General features: G+C 33.0%; 3 protein-coding genes, 1 long non-coding RNA gene and 1 pseudogene across 5 annotated transcripts; 4 read left to right on the top strand and 1 right to left on the bottom strand.

The window, feature by feature from the left end:
- The first annotated feature begins 1,047 nt into the window (after window positions 1-1,047).
- Window positions 1,048-2,748, top strand: LOC146921293 (glutathione S-transferase U18-like; annotated as a pseudogene). The gene is made up of 2 exons (XR_015012067.1): window positions 1,048-1,446; window positions 1,922-2,748. The product of XR_015012067.1 is annotated as a glutathione S-transferase U18-like (transcript).
- A 1,019-nt stretch (window positions 2,749-3,767) lies between these two features.
- Window positions 3,768-4,469, top strand: LOC146921292 (uncharacterized). Its single transcript, XM_085711280.1, has one exon. It carries the CDS (start codon window positions 3,768-3,770, stop codon window positions 4,467-4,469), a length of 702 nt encoding a protein of 233 aa, XP_085567406.1.
- Window positions 4,470-5,541: 1,072 nt separating this feature from the next.
- Window positions 5,542-7,605, top strand: LOC146921291 (glutathione S-transferase U18-like). Its single transcript, XM_085714718.1, has 2 exons — window positions 5,542-5,952; window positions 7,142-7,605. The coding sequence occupies exons 1-2, from the start codon at window positions 5,629-5,631 to the stop codon at window positions 7,535-7,537; spliced, it is 720 nt and encodes a 239-aa protein (XP_085570844.1). The 5' UTR covers window positions 5,542-5,628; the 3' UTR covers window positions 7,538-7,605.
- Window positions 7,606-11,101: 3,496 nt separating this feature from the next.
- Window positions 11,102-12,586, bottom strand: LOC146921290 (uncharacterized). The gene is made up of 3 exons (XR_015012066.1): window positions 12,385-12,586; window positions 11,761-11,908; window positions 11,102-11,306 (listed from the first exon to the last, which is right to left on the bottom strand). It is a non-coding gene; the product is annotated as an uncharacterized LOC146921290 (long non-coding RNA).
- A 2,253-nt stretch (window positions 12,587-14,839) lies between these two features.
- Window positions 14,840-17,037, top strand: LOC146921289 (glutathione S-transferase U18-like). Its single transcript, XM_085714719.1, has 2 exons — window positions 14,840-15,232; window positions 16,508-17,037. The coding sequence occupies exons 1-2, from the start codon at window positions 14,909-14,911 to the stop codon at window positions 16,868-16,870; spliced, it is 687 nt and encodes a 228-aa protein (XP_085570845.1). The 5' UTR covers window positions 14,840-14,908; the 3' UTR covers window positions 16,871-17,037.
- Window positions 17,038-17,318: the final 281 nt, after the last annotated feature.

The raw sequence follows: 17,318 nt of genomic DNA, 5'->3' as shown, positions 1-17,318 counted from the left end.
CTTTTGAAGTGTTGATCCTTGAATCTTCAGCTTGTGGTGATAATCAGCTTCTGATGAGCTTCAGCTTCTGATGAAGTCGCTTCTGAACTATCCGCTTCTGATAACTATCAGCTTCTGATGACTTTCAGCTTCTGATGACTATCAGCTTCTGATGACTATCAGCTTTTGATGACGTCATCATTCTTCAGATGACGTCATCATTCTTCAGATGCACTTCTTCAGATGCTTTCAAGCTTCTTTTTCTTGATTCCTTAGCTCTCTTTTTGTTCTTTAGAACCTTTATATGATGTAAATTTTTAACTATGGTCCTGTACACTTGAACAAATATTAGCTAGTCCAATTTACAATTTTTAATACCTTGTTATCTTCAAAACTCTTTAAAGTTCATTGTTAAACACATTTTGTTCCAACACATTTCTTTGTCTTCGGATATATAGGTATGCTTAACTTTAAACATTAAGTAATAATCTATTTGACTAAATTTATCATATTTTTAAATGTAATTAATTAATAGATGCTTGAATTTCAATCGTTACAATAAAAAAAACAAGAGGAAATACTTTTTGCCACATGTATGTATGTATATATATATATATATATATATATATATATATATATATATATAGACATCGTTGTATATCACGTAACAAAACCAAATGATCGGATTTAAATGGTGATGAGTTCCACTAAAGAACAAATCGTTTATGAGAATCGAATCCAAATTCGATTATAGAATAGAATAATTTTCTTATCAAACTTTACTTATTTTTCAACTGAACTCCAAATTACTAGAACTCGTTTTCCTTAAAAACCAAAAGGTTAACATAAAAGAAATATCATGTCAACGATGAACACATACAAGGCATCGTGACATGTCCATGACTTGTCCCTCATACAAAGAAGTAGCAGGTTGATGGATCATTACCCTGAGTACCAATACACTGAACCCCATGGCGCCACCTTGAGTTTATTGTATTATTATGACACAAGTTGTTACATAGTTTTGTTTTCGAAATGATAGTTGCTCATAGTTTAATAGTCAATACCTTATCTCTCAACTATCTTTTCTTCCATATAAAGACTTATTAGCCTTTCTAGAACTATAATTTCCCTTCTTTACCAATGGCTACAAATGACTTAAAACTTTTGGGTGGTTGGTTCAGTCCATTTGTAGCTAGGGTACAAATTGCCCTTACCATCAAAGGTGTAAATTATGAGAACATTGAAGAAACCTTGTATCCCAAAAATGATTTGCTTCTTCAGTACAACCCCATACACACAAAAATCCCAGTTCTCATTCATGGAGATAAACTTCTTTGTGAATCTGCAATAATAGTTGAATATATTGATGAAGTTTGGAAAAATAATGGTACTCCCTCCATCCTTCCTTCAAATGCTTATGATCGAGCCATTGCTCGATTTTGGGTTGCCTACATCGATGACAAGGTATTAATTTATATTCCTTTTTTTTTTAATGGCTTAGATAAATTAGAAACTTAGAACAAAAGAGAAGAGATAGTACAAGGAGCACTCAAATCCAAACAACAAGTTGACAAATAGAAATTAAAAGCCAAGAAAAATAATACTAGCAAGATACAATAGTCAATAGATAGATACTCTACAATATGGATTATGTGGACCATCCTTTTTTTATAAACTTTAATAAAATATTATTTTTTGTTTTCTATAACTAAATCTGATGCAATTAAACAACTTTAGAGGACAATATTAGATATTTTGTTAAAATGTTCTAAAAAAAATTATGTTAAGATTGGTGATTTTATAAGGATTAATAGCATAATTAAACTCTGGTTTTGATTCTCACTGTATATGTCAACTTATAAGGCTAAATTAAGATATAAAGTAAGACGTGTGATGAAATTTTAACATGAGATATTCAATTTTTCCAATGGGAGAGTAGTTGTGTGATTCCATGCGAAATGTTATATTTTGCCCCTAATGATGTATCAATGAAGACATATTTTGAGAAACTTGAAGAAGTGCTTGTAACCTTAGAAGATTTGGTCAACAAGAGTAGTAGTGAAGGAAATGATTTTATTGGAGGAGATAAGATTGGATTTGTTGATATTGCTTTTGGAAGTTTTTTGAGCTGGTTGAGGGTCATAGAGAAAATGGTAGGAAAAGATGCATTTGATGAAGCTAAAACTCCTTCTTTGGTGAAATGGGCTGAATCTTTTGCTGCTGATCCTGCTGTGAAGGGAATTCTACCAGAAAGTGGTAAACTTGGATCTTTAAAGTTGGTGGCTGATCAATGCATGAGGAGGTTACATATTCATTTGCACATTGATTTGTGAAGGCTTATTTTGTCTAGACATTACAATTCCACAATCACCACTTTTAATTCTTCAGCTTACACACTTTAACCACGTCTTCAACTTACAGCTCATTCTATACCATTAAATACTCCGAATTTGCTCTTGTGTCCAACAGACGAAAAGTAGAGAATTTCGTAAGCTTTCTAACGAGTTAAATATCACCTCAAACGGACATCCATAGCTCCAGATATAGCCAACACAAGACAGACAAATCATGACCTACGAAAATAAAACTTTGAACCCAAAATTAATTCGGTTCTTTTATTCCACAATGACTTTATTATTCTTGTCAAGAGAGAGAATTTTAGGATCACATCATTAGTTCACCAATTGAACTACTTACTAGAGACAATTGTGATGGACTTGTATGCAAGTGTTGATTAAAATAAAATGATTAAACATCTTACTCCAATGAATTCCTTGCATGGTGATGCATTAATAGTACACATTAGTTTTAATTCAAGATACTTGAGATAAACTCAAAGTTGGATAAGATAGAACTATAACAATTTTGTTTTTTACTAGTGGAATTAAATCCGGTAATGCAAAAAATGGCTAAATAATACTTGGTGACAAAAACAAATCCCTAAATAATACAGGCGTCAATAATATTACTGGCAGAACTTTCCCTCAGCAATGGAGAGGTAGTTCTGACAAAGCATTATTGAGGGATTATTCTCTCAGTAGTTACTGGTGGAACAATATGTCAGTAATTACTGACGGAATAATCCGTTGGTAATGCACCACAAATCCTCCTACCAGATTCGTCCCATTATCACTATTCGCAAGTAATGTTTATGCAGAGTTGCATTACTGACAAAAAATTTCGTCTGCAGTCACTTTTTTATTTAAAAATTAAAGAAATAAAATTAATTAGACACAAATAAATTAAAGAAATAAATAATTTAATTTAATAAGACATAAATTAAGTAAACCACATATCATCATAATATTCGTATAATTCATAAATAGTTTTCGTACAAAATCATAAATATTTCAATAGTATTCATACAATCCAAAAAACTAATAGAATAAACTTTTTTAAAATCAAACTAGACTTAGACCCGCGCATCAGCAGTTCACAAACAAATATAAAACTTTACAGATTTTTAAGGGAAAAATAACACATGATAATAATGTAGGTTGCGTTAGTAAAAAAATTAATGATGTAGTTGGTGTTATGTATTAAGTTTAAAAAGAACAACGATCTTTGATAAAAAATGAATATGAGCTGGGATTATTGTTGGTAAGAATAAAAAATTTATCATTTTGGATTAATTACATTACATCAAGACGATTTTATATATAATGAGGTTTAAAATAAGATGATAGCATTTTAGTACGCAATCAACCATATTAGTGTAAAATGATGAAGTTCCGTTAGCGAGGTCGTTTGGTAGGCTTTTTCAGCTGGCGGAAAATAAACTAGCCATGGTGAAGGAGATGTTTGTGTTAGGATGGGAGGTTGATGGAGAGGTGTGGAAGTGGCGGAGAAGGTTATTTGCGTGGGAGGAAGGGTTGGTTGGGGAGTGTGCGGACCGTTTGTCTTCTATTGTTTTGCAGGATGATGTGGTTGACAGGTGGGTGTGGAAGCTCCATTTGTCTTACTATTACACGGTTAAATCTGCTTATTCTTACTTAACAACGGTTGACTGTAATCCCACTAAAGGTTTTGATCATTTTTTGTGGCTCAAAGCGATTCCATTGACGGTGAATATCTTTGCCTGGCGTCTCTTTCTGAATAGACTAGCTACAAAGTATAATCTGCGTAAGAGAAATGTATTTGATGTCTCACAAATTTTTTGTGCGGCCCTTTGTGGTAGTTTAGAGGACAGAGATCACTTGTTCTTTAAGTTCGACTACTATGGTCGTCTATGGCTTTTGGTTTCGAATTGGCTAGGAATTGATACAGTTTTTCATGGCTATATTATTTCTCATTCAAATCAGTTTCGTGGTCTTGGAGGTTTCTCCAAAAACTCTATGACAGTTTTTACCATTATTTGGATTTCGGTTTTACTTGTTATATGGAAAGACCTTAACGGGATTTTTCACAATCAGATGGATCAACTTGTGTCGTTTGCAGAGAAGGTTAAACTCCAAACGTATTGGTGGTTGAAAGCGCATTATGTTTGATTTCGACTATCCTTTTTGGAGGCTAAACAATTTATGTTGTTTACAGGTTGTTGTGTAATTTTTTTTTTTAGTTTTTATCCGGCTAGTATGTAGCCTAACTGTTGTGTAATGCTCACTTTTCATTTTCCTCCGGCACATCTTCATGGCGTTGGGCTTGTGGTAGATTGAATGTGGCACCTTTTTTACAATATGAATGGTGTTGGGATCTAGGAGATTGCTTTAAAAAGTAATCTTGTTTGTTGTTGACATGTTGATGTAGCATGGTTTTCTGTCAATTCAGTTCACATGTTATGGGTGTTGTTCTTAGTTATAGGTGTGTTGCTTTCCTGAGTTGTTCATGCCTAAGATGATTCCAAGAGAACCATAATGTTACTTGGATAACTTGAGAAATAGTTAGTCAAGTTGAAGGTGAAGCTTGCTTGACCTGAACGATCAAGTTGAGCTAGGCGTGCTGAAAGTGGAGCTTGCTTGGCCGAAATGATCAAGTTGAGCCCATAAATGGTGAAAGTGGAGCTCATGTGGCCTGGACGATCAAGCTGAGTTAGGCATGTTGGAGGTGGATCTCATACGACCTGAGTGTTCAAGTTGAGTTAAGCATGGTGAAAGTGGAGCTCATGTGATCTGAACGATCAAGCTGAGCTAGACATACTGAAGGCGGAGCTCATGTGACCTGAATGTATAATAAAGTTCATGTGGTACGCTCCTCCATACCACTCCACAAAGTGTCAAGTCTATCAACACGTAGAAGTTTGTTCTTCATATGATCGACTTGTATTAGTCTATTTTTAAATGGAATTAATCAGACAAATGTAAAAAATTAGAAAAATAAAATAAATAGATGTTCGGATTATTACAATATAGATCCAGACGGAATACTTATTGCCACATATATATCTATCTATACACATTTTTAGACTAACGACAAACACAAAAAATGGCATCGAGCCCTGACAAGGTACCAATACTGGTGCCACCTTGAATTTATTAATTTATTACACAAGTTTTTTTTTAAGGGTTATTACGCAAGTTGTTAATAGTTTTGTTTTTGAAATGATAATTGTTCATAGTTTAATAGTTAATATCTTGTCTCTTGAACTTACTTTTCTTTCCATATAAGGACTTCATATCCTTGTAGAACTACAATTTCCCTTCTTTAGCAATGGCTACAAATGACTTGAAACTTTTGGGTTCTTGGTTTAGTCCATTTGTAGCTAGGGTAAAAATAGCCCTAACCATCAAAGGTGTGAATTATGAGAACATTGAAGACACCTTGTATCCCAAAAGTGATTTGCTTCTTCGGTACAACCCCATACACAAACAAATCCCAGTTCTCATTCATGGAGATAAAGCCATTTGTGAATCAGCAATTATAGTTGAATATATTGATGAAGTTTGGAAAAATAATTGTACTCCCTTAATCCTTCCTTCAAATGCTTATGATCGAGCCATTGCTAAATTTTGGGTTGCCTACATCGATGACAAGGTATTACTTTTTAGTGAAAATTTTATGTTACAATGACTACACCTTAATGAAATTTTTATATTTTATTCCCCTTTTATTGAGTATTTGTTAAGGGAAACTTAATTTCAAAATGTTCACCTTAATTCAAATACCATGTTGACTACTAGCTAGAGAAGTCGCATAGATTAGTTAGAACTTATAAATCCTGCCTACTTACAGTATAGTTTATTTATCTATCAAAAGAAGGAAAAAAAACAATACAACTTAGAATTTAGAGTTTATTTTCTTTAAGAATCATTTTAGCCGGTGTCTCAGGAGCCCTAGTTCAACAAATTAAAAACAGTAAGAAAAGACAAATTTTACATTAAAAATAATAACAAAAGAGAAGATATAATGGCTTAGGTATATAGAAACTCATAACAAAAGAATAAAGAGATTACAATGAGCACTCGAGTTCAAACAATAAACTAAAAATGGTGTTGAAAAAATATAGAAAAATACAAGAGGGCAAGAAAAAAAAATACTAGCAAGATACAACAAGAAATATAGGATTGTCTAATATAGATCCGATCTAATAGTACACCCTTCTATTTTTAATATATTTTAATAAAGTATAATTTTTAGAACATTTTTTTAGGGATTCATATAGAACACAAGTAAGGCAATTGCCTACCAGACAAAACCCCAAGTTAAACTTAAAAGAGGAAGGGTTTAAATCAACTAATGGTTGTCAAGTCCCAATGTAACCATAAGGGTTATAATATAATTTTTTCGAGAGGGGGATTATAATATATTTTATCACTGAAAAAAAAAAGTTGAAGAATGTATGACATTGCCATACCAAGCTATGACGTCTCCTTCAATTGTTACTTAACTCACCTACCAAGCTATCTAAATTGGACGAAAAAAGACGAAGATCTTATAGTTTAATAAATAATTAATTAAAAAAAAATATAATTTTAACTAAAGATTCCCTAAAAAAAACTAAAGATTATTTGGAGTTGTCACATAACCATCATAATTCATAACAGCAGCCACATGAGCTTTTTTAATGGAGTTAAAAAAACTAAAGAAAAATAGCTACGACGTGTATATTTTAAGACTAGAAAAACCTAGTTGGGATAAAGAAAATTGAAGGACTAATATTATACAATTAAACAATTTAAAGGACAACATGATATATTTTGCTAAAGTATTTTTTTGAGCGTAGTTGTGTGATTGCATGCGAAATGTTCTATTTGCTCGTGATGATGTTACAATGAAGACATATTTTGAGCAAATGGAAGAAGTGTTTGCAACGTTGGAAGATCTGATCAACAAGTGCAGTGAAGGAAAGGTCTTTTTTGGAGGAGATAAGATTGGATTTGTTGATATTGCTTTTGGGTGCTTGTTGGGCTGGTTGAGGATCTTAGAGAAAATGGTAGGAAAGAATTTATTTGATGAAGCTATAACTCCATCTTTGGTGAAATGGGCTGAATATTTTGTTGCTGATCCTGCTGTTAAGGGAATTCTACCAGAAACTGATAAACTTATGGAGCATGCAAAATCTTTGTTACAAAAACAGGTTGCTGCTGACCCTGCTGTGAAAGGAATTCTACCTAAATGAATGTGGGATCACTTTTGTTTCAAAATTGTTCTCTAAATTTGATGTAAGAGGGTTTCCTTCTTAATTATATTTCAGCCCAATTTTAATAGTTTCTGTTTTATTTTTTGTTTCGGATTTTAGGTTCATTAGGGTTTCCTTAGTATTTAAACACTTCAGTTGTAACCAGATAGGCGGTTTTTATTCATTTAATAAAATTTATGAGAGTTTTTTCAATTTCTTGTGGATTTTAGAACCCTATTTTCACAGGTTTGTCGCTTGCAAACTTTTTTCTTTTCAATCTAGATTTAGCATTTGCTAACCTCTGCTTCCGACTACGCTGAAATTTGCTTATTTTCCCTTACTTTCTCCTTATAACTTGTCCCAAAATTCACAACTTGAACTACTTACTTGACACAGTTGTTTGTGATGGACTTGTATGCAAGAGTTGATTAATATAAAACACTTCTCTCCGAGTATTCTAGGCTGCATTGGGAAATTATGACATAACAATGTTGAGGCTAGTTCAATTATGCATATACTAAAATGAATCTTGCTACCTTGAGTGCTCAATTTTCCTATGCAAGAAAAATTAAGAGCAAGAATTCACCCCAAAAAATTTGCAATTAGACCTCTATTCACAATGATGTTGAATATGAAATGAACTCTATGCATGTTCCCTTAATGTGTAGTGTTGATTCAACTCTAGGAGTTCCCCCAAACACTTCATAAAACAAGAACTATCCTTAATGTTTCTAATGAACCACATTTAGATTGGATAGATTGTCTCTTGTATGAAGCATTCAGAGGAACTCTAAGAGAATATCAACAAATAATTTTTTAGCTAAATATATCCTTCACTATCTTGTTTCTTGGTTAAACAATGAATGGTAGGTGCTCTATATATAGTAGAGACATTATTTTGTTCAAAGGACAAAGAAACTTGAACCTTTATTTGGTCATGCATAAAGTTAGTTTGTACCACACTCAAGAATGAACATAGTCGGGATGTGTGACATTAGAAAGAAGATTAATCGTTGGTGATATGAGAGAAATATTCCTATTGTAGTGTGACATATTGTTTATTAAAATCATCAAAATCCAAAAAAAAAATTATTCAGGGGAATTTTAGGAAACAGTATACTTATGGTACCCGTAACACAATATATATTCATTATGAACTTGGACCATATATTGAATCGAGATTTCCTAGCTAGTTGAATTTGGTTAAAATTCTGGGAAAATTAAGATCACAAGAGAATAATATTGAAATTTATTGGTCGCGGTATATCTTAGCATTTCGAATAATAATCTATATATGCTGAACAATCATTTTTAATCTTTTTCCTTCAAAGAAAAATCATTTTTAATCTTTTGATATGAAACTATACTCCAACTTATTTCATGTCACAATCAAGTAGAGCTGTCAAAACGGGCTACCCGGCCCACATCGGACCGGCCCATGACGGGCTCGGGCTTTGGCGGGCCGGGCCTAAAAGGCCTGGATGGTAAACGGGCTCAAAAATATTTGTCCAAGCCCGGCCCTTTGCGGGCTACGGGCTTTCGGGCCAGCCCGTTTATTTAAAGTTTTTATTAAAAATTTACAATAAAAAATACCATTCAATGCTAAACTTCCCAAATTACCAATGATAATTTGTCATGTGTCTAATATTACATATTAAAATGGACATTGCTAGCCAATTACACACAAATCCACAATAATAGTAATTCTTTAAATGGGTGTGTTGTTATGTGTGGTTCTCCCCATCAATTGCCTTAGGAGGGAATAAAAGTATTCCTGTAATAGTTTCGGAACTTAATCGCCTAGATTTAAAATGACCCAGGACCTATAACTTATATAAGAGGATATTAACACCTCAGTTTGTTAATCAAATAAAAATAAAAATAAAATGACAAGGCTTATTAGGAGTTAAATGATTGGTTTTATACTTTTAGATTGGTTAATAGCTTCTGGTGTAAACTAGTAGTTAATTACCTGGGTTGTGAATTTACTAATTTTTCTGATACATTCAAAGAAAATGACATATAGTTTTAAAATTTACAAAGAAAAGCACAAAATAAATATGAACAAAAAATTTACATGATACAGGTGGGCTGGGCTGTAGGAAATTATCATGTTAAAAAATAGTTATAAAATAAACGGGCTACCCTCGGCCCGGTCGGGCTAGCCCACAACAGACTCGGGCTAAAAAGGCCCAGTTTTAAACGGGCCCAAATTTTTATGTCTAAACCCTACATTTTTTCGGGCTTTTGCAGGCCGGCCCGGCAGGCTCGGCCCGTTTTGACAGCTCTACAATCAAGTATTCATAACATGCTTGATCACTATTTGCTCAAATTTTGGATACATACTTTAGTGTTAAAGCATAAGCAGGGTCCAGATTTTATATTATCCTTTAATAGAGACATTGAATTAGCTATTTTATGATTTTAGAGTAACAGGTTGTGACGCTAGTGCTCTCCATAGGTAATGATGATGGGAAATCAAATAGGGTTCTTAATGTCTTTTTAGAGTCATTTTAGAGTAAAAGTAGCAAGTTTATTTCTATTATTTTTAAGTTTTGTAAAGGATTTGTCAAAAGTCAAAGAGCAAAAATGAGATAGTGACCTTAAAACCATAAAAAAAATCACCCAAACTAGACAAATGTGTGACTTTATTATGCCTATTAAAAGTTTGAGCATGTTGAATCTTGATGCATAGTCGTTACTTGTAACGTCCGAGGCTGACGAGGACGGGGAGTGGTTGCTGGTGCACAAGGCATGATAATGAACGACTCTTGGCAGCTTCTCAGCAATCAAATTCACATCGGAATGATAGGGTTCCTGATGCCATGTAGGTATAGGATTGCATGGTTGAAGGAAGGCTTATAAGAATTGTTTGGTGCTACCTATATCAACAAGATGCATCTTCTTCTCGGTAGCCCAAATCAGAAACCCACAGTTAAGCATGTTTGACTTTGAGCAATTTTGGGATGGGTGACATTCTGGGAAGTTTCCCATAAAGCGTGCACGTGAGTAAAAAAAATAAAAATTCTGAAAAGACTTGTGTTGATTTGTGGGGTCAGTTGGCAATCCTTAAACCAGTCTGAGATGTTATAGTTTTTCTTCTATTCTCTTCCGATGGATGTTTTCTTGTGTTATTTGCCTCTTGTATTTATAGGCATATTGTTTTGACTTAATTTCTAAGCAACCTAATGTCTCATTTGGGTCAACCAAATAAGCCTAATAACTCAAATAAGTGAAATTATTCCTCTTCGCACCTCCATAATTAGATAACTGAATTTTGCAACGTGGAGCTCTTAGTTCACAACACAGCTTAATCAATGACAAAACACTTTTGAATTTTTCGAGCTCTCGTGACGCGATCTTATAGTCTGCAACACGACTTAAGCAGTGACGAAACACTTCATAATTTTCTTCTATGGCACGACACGTGGCTCGTAGCACGCAACGCGAGTTAGGCCGAGGTTGATCCTCCTGTTTTTCTTCATTTCTTGTCCTATTTCTTCTCACCAAAACTTCAATAATGAAACAGCCAGAAAGATGCTCGGTACTATAGATGAAGATAAATTTAATAAAACAAATTTGTTCATTGATAAAATCCTTGAATATTATAAGTCTTTGATACAACCTTTATATAAATATGACTAATTCATACAACAGAAAACCACTTTCAATCTATGACTCTAACTGTGATCCGGTAAAAAGAAACTCTACATTGAACTGTTGCAAGTAGTCTGGACATACTTCTCAGCTTTCCAATGTCAAGTTAAACCTGAAAACATCACCCAAACATAGTGAGCATAAAGACGCGGTAACATAGGCATGTCTGGTGTACTAGGCATGGAGAAAAAAATCCTCTCATCGGTTTACTAATCAAGATCTCTTACTTCTATCAAACACATCACCAAATCAACAATGATTTCTATACATATTAGTCCATATTACCATATTATACATAATTATTATTCATTTTAACTGGACACTCAGGATTTGCCTTTCAACTGGATTTACATGGTTGCCCAGGTTTGTCCTGCAATATCTTATACTTTATCTAATTAACACTCATGATTTGTCTTTCCACTGGATTTCCATCGTTTTCCAAGTTTGCTCTACAATGTCATATACTTTATCTAAACACTCAGAATTTACCTTTCGACTGGAGTTCCATTGTTTCCTAAACATCAAAGTGAACTAAATCAGATAATTTGGAAAGACTAAGGACCAACCTTTGAAGTTTGGGGAGACTTGGGTGACCCAACTAAGCATGTATAATAAGAGGTGTATCTGTGATGGGACATGTTTTGGATGAATTTGAGAGACAATAAAGGCCATTTGACACACATCAGACACCAATCTACATCTGGAAATTTGATCCTGCAAACAAACAATGCCATTAGTAAAGGTGATAATACTATCATGAGAACGAGTCAATCGACTGATAGAAATTAAATTAAATGGACTTCCAAGCACATAAATGACAGATGTAATTGATAAAGAATCGAGAATTTGGATAGTGCATATTCCTTGAGACTGTGTTTCAGAACCATTGGCTAAGACCAGGACCAACCATCCCTAAAAAATTGGAGGCTCGACTCTTATGGTAAAAATTAACCCCTAATTTAAATTAGCAATAAAATGTATTGAATTAAATTGCATCATCATTTTCTAGTAACAACATATTGAATTGTAAAAATAAAAAAATAAAAAAATAAAAAGGAAAGAAAAGTAACAACAAATTGAAGTGGCTCTATCATGTTTTGCTTGAGTGAAATTTCATCATATAATGAAATCAGCTGAATAATAAGTAATTAGCAATTAAATAAGAAAGAATGAGCAATTTTCAAACTAACCTTCAATTTCGTTTTCCCTTATCCCCCTTTTATTGTTCAATAAAAATCAAAGAAAGGAGAATTACAGGTTATATGGGGTTAGATTGTTGGTGGTGACTGGTGTATGTGGCGGCGCACGGCTGAGAGATGGGGGTTGGGAGGGAATGCGTCCGGGGAGAAATTAGAAGAAGAAAGAATGGGTGTTGGAAGAACGAAACAGCGTCTGAGTAGTGAAGTTAGGGAACATTTTTTTTAAGCAGTGGTGGGTATTGGAGTATAATATTGTTTTAGGCCCATAAGTTTTGGAGGCCCAACTCGGTTGAACTATTTGCACCTCCCCAAGAACGGGTCTGGCTAAGACGATACTAGGTGATTAGCCAGATGTGGTGAGATAGGAGAAAAGAGTCTTATTGTCAGTAATACGATGAGATGCACCTGAATCGAGAACCCATGAGGTAAGAGAATGTGACTAAAAATAACAAGCAAATGATTTACTAGTGTGTGCCCCTGAGAGTCTTAATAAAATTTTAGCCTTTAGAAAAAATGTTCATAATTTGGCATATCAGCTTTAGGAGCACCAGTAGTAAAAATTGTCTCAGATAGAGCAATCAGAGGACGTGAAGGACACCTGCGAAGTTTTCAACACTGAAGAATAATATATGTCTCATACGGCGACAATGCTTACATTTAATACGAGTCATGGAGGGGGACGGTCGCCCTTGACAATGATTAACAACTATGTGTTGTAAACAAGGAACACAAACTACCACCACTAAGAGAGAGAAATGAGAATAGCGTATGGATACATGGGTCTTTGAATTGAAACACGACTACATGTGGCTCAAAATTGGAATATGAGGACATGTCTACAACATATGGCGCTCTCTATCTATTTATCTCCATCCCCCTGTTGAAATTACACAATCTCTGGTGAGACGAACTTTGTAAATTTTACTACTTGTCAACGAACTAGTACACTTACTACAAAATTTCATTAAGCTTACAAACCAATCCACAAGTATGTACCCTACATTGAATATTGATTTGCTAAAGTTCTTGAAAGGGGAAGTTAAGAGTTAAAGACGAAGACCTTAATGTTTCATCAAATTCTAACCAAGTGACTTGGGGTTCAAAGTAGTTTTGTGATTTGATAATTGAAATGTTTTAATTAATGATATTTGATAACAATAAGGTTTAAAAATAGTTATTATTTAATGGTCAATATAAAAAAAAAAAAAAAAAATCCTTACATTGATGTATAAAGATCAAATCATTAAAAAAAATAAGAATAGAATAATTACTTATGTTTTTTCCCATTTGAGTAAAGATATTTGTACATCCATTTAGTAATTATTTTTATAATAACCTTCTTTTTCTCTCTTTCTATTGGCCAACAACCAGGGGCGGAGGCACATAGAGCTTAGTGGGTGCACATGCCTGCACTAAGTTTTGTGAAATTATTTAGTACTATGTGTTTATATATGTTGAAATTTTGACCATGCAGCCTACACATGTTAGAAACTTCTCTATTGCACTCACATACAACATGGTATACACACTTTCACAATCAGACATTTGTTTTTGTCTCACTTTTAGTTGTCTTACATCTATAATAAAATTTCATTGAAGAAACACAAACACTACATACAATACAAACAACAAACTTCACTCACCTATAGTTTCTTCCATTATTGATTTTTAAAAGTTAAACCCCCTATTGTAAATTTTAATTTTACATTTCCAATCTTATACATTTATATTTTATAATTTAGAACTTATTTATAAATGTATTGAGACGGAACATATTTTATTAATTTGTTGTCTTGTTGAGCTTAAATTTGTGTTAATAGTGAAACTTAAAACACTCACTTCGTTCGACATTTGAAAACCATACTCTATTGATAAAAAAATGTTGCGCACTGGTGTTGTTTCGCTTCGATTCGGTGTGTTACACCCTCTATAGTTGAAGTATCAAAAAATGCAATTACATTTTCTTGCAAATTCTTTATTTTAGTGTGATGTATATTTATGTTTTCAATATATATATATATATATATATATATATGATGGTGCCCCCACTATTCATATTTTCTGACTCCGCCAATGCCAACAATGATAGAAAGAGAAAAGGAAAAAAAATAGAGAAATACATGATACAAACATAAGAGAATTTTTCAAAAATTATCATAAAATAATTATATAAATATCATTCATTTCATCGTATTGTGGATATTTTCTTCTGAGAGGTTTTCTTTTTTGAGAGGTTTATGCACCCACCTTTGCTTTAAATAAATAAATTAGTAAAAAATTATTGCTTAGAATATGTAATAGACAACACAGACCCGCTGGGTCCACCTTACAATTATTACATGACACATGCATTGTTGTCTCTAGTTTATATACTTTTTTGCATACCTACCGCAAATCTATTATCTCGATTTTCTTTCACATAACTTAAAAGGACTCTAGATATCCTGTCTAGTCCTTCAAGAAGAAGAAAAAAAAAAAGATATCCCGTCTAGTAAAATATTTCTGATTCCAAGCGATGGCTACAAATGACTTAAAGCTTTTGGGTGGTTGGTTCAGTCCATTTGCAGTGAGGGCACAAATTGCCCTTTCAATCAAAGGTTTGGATTATGAGAACATTGTAGAAAACTTGAATTCCAAAAGTGATTTGTTTCTTCAGTCCAACCCTGTTTACAAAAAAATCCCAGTTCTCATTCATGGAGATAAAGCCATTTGTGAATCTGCAATAATAGTTGAATATATTGATGAAGTTTGGAAAAATAATGGTACTCCCTCAATCCTTCCTTCAAATGCTTATGATCGAGCCAGTGCTAGATTTTGGGCTACCTACATCGATGATAAGGTATTAATTTATTTTCCTTATTCATTTTACTAACCTTAGTGAAATTTTTAGGATTAATCCAAATATATTGGTTTTTAAATTTTTAATATATCTCATTTTGCTTTTAATTATTTTATTATTGTTGTTTTGTTTTAATTCCTTTAAAATTTGTTTATATAGAAATTGGTCCTTCACTCATATTGAAAGGAATAAAATCAATTATTCTACACGGTACCTTCTAATATAATTAAGGTTTGAATGCACTTTTGGCCCCCTATGTTTGTCATGGTAGCAATTTTGACCCCCTATTAAAAAAAAACATTTTCCAACCCTCTAACTTTGTCCCCATTTGCAATTGATAGACCCCTATAATTAAAGGTTGCACGAGCCAGAACATAACAACATGTCAACATGGTAAAAGAAACAAAATCTTTTACATTTGCAACTATGAAATGCAACAAAACAAAAACAAAAAAAAAAATAGATAGACTAAATCCAGAAAACGGTGTATTTGATTGAAGGTCCAAATATTTGTATTCTGGTCTTGAATAGTTGAATATATCCTAAAGAATAAATCCTAAATCGGCTAATGTCAAAGTTCCATTGTAACCGTAGGGGTCAAAACATGTTTAGTCATTGAAAAATGTTGGTGCCGCAGCGGAATTTTGGCTTCTTATAATAATATGAAATATGCACTAAGCTAGAACAAGAAACTTGTATGAGGGAATTTTGTTACACTCTATTTGTTTTTGTTGTGATATCTAAAATACAAAACTTCTGAACATTTTATAGTAACGTACATGCTAAAAATTGAGTGAACAATACTTCAAACAATTATAAACCTCTCATGTACTCTCCTTCCTATTATTACTCTAATCCGAGAGTAAACATTTCTTTGCATTACTCTTTGCACATTCCATCTTTAGATTATTCCATATTTAGTAAACACTAAATATTTCACTTATTCTCACAAAAAATATTCTTCTTTAAGTCTACAAAAAAAAAAAAATTTGTCTTAAGTTTACAAAAAAATTGTGCTTTTAGTTCTAAGAAGATCTGAAACACATATGTGTATTTTTGTATCTTATAAGAGTAAAAGGAAACCAGAAGTTGATAAAATTTATTGTTAATATTCATGATTCACACTTTACAAGTCAATTTTGTATGGCTCAGTTACGATATAAACTATAAAATGTGATGAAACTTTAACATAAATATTCATTTCCACTATATCATATTGAATCAATGATATTATTTCTCTATTTTTGGTGCAATTTTTTGCAATTGGGAGAGTAGCTGTACAATTCCCTACGAAATGGTTTATTTGCTCAAGACATTGAGACAAAGAAGAAACATTTTGATGAACTAGCAGAAGTGCTTGTGAGGTTGGAAGATGTGTTGAACAAGAGCAGTGGAGGAAAGGACTTTTTTGGAGGAGAGAAAATTGGCTTTGTTGATATTGCTTTTGGATGCTATTTGAGTTGGTTGAGGGTTAAAGAGAAATTTACTGGAGAGAAGGCTTTTGATGAAACAAAAACTCCTGCTTTGGTGAAATGGGCTGAAGCTTTTGCTGTTGATCCTGCTGTGAAGGGAATTCTACCAGAAACTGATAAACTTGTGGAGTATGCCTTAGCTATAGCTGCTGCTGTTCCTAAGTAGAGGAATGTGAGATACTTTTGTTTGGAAATTGTTATCTAAATTCATGTATTTTCCCTATCTCTTTAAAACTTGTCCCTTAAGTCACCATTGAACTGCTTATTTGAGACAATCATGATGGTGTTGTATGCAAGAATTGAATTTGGTTATGAACAATTTATTCCTATGAATTGCTTGCATAGTGGTACATTAATACACCTAGAGTGCATTAATTTTTTTAACATTTTATCTAGACTTACCTCTAGGTATAAGCACTTGATATGGTTTAGATATACTTGTGAAAACGGCTTATGACATACTTATAAGCCGTTTTTAGCTAATCTTGATAAGCTTTCTAGGAAATAGTTTGCGTATATTTTCTTTTTGACTATAAAAGTAGCTTATATGATAAGCATTTATCTTATAAGTGATTGATTTTGTTATTTATCCAATCAGACTCATAGTGTAATAT

Source organism: Medicago sativa, chromosome 5 (genome assembly GCF_051527215.1).
Source record: "Medicago sativa cultivar Bolivia chromosome 5, Bolivia_mono, whole genome shotgun sequence".
Classification (NCBI taxonomy): domain Eukaryota; kingdom Viridiplantae; phylum Streptophyta; class Magnoliopsida; order Fabales; family Fabaceae; genus Medicago; species Medicago sativa.
Note: the sequence above shows the minus strand (reverse complement) of the source record. Positions and strands in the feature narration are given on the sequence as shown.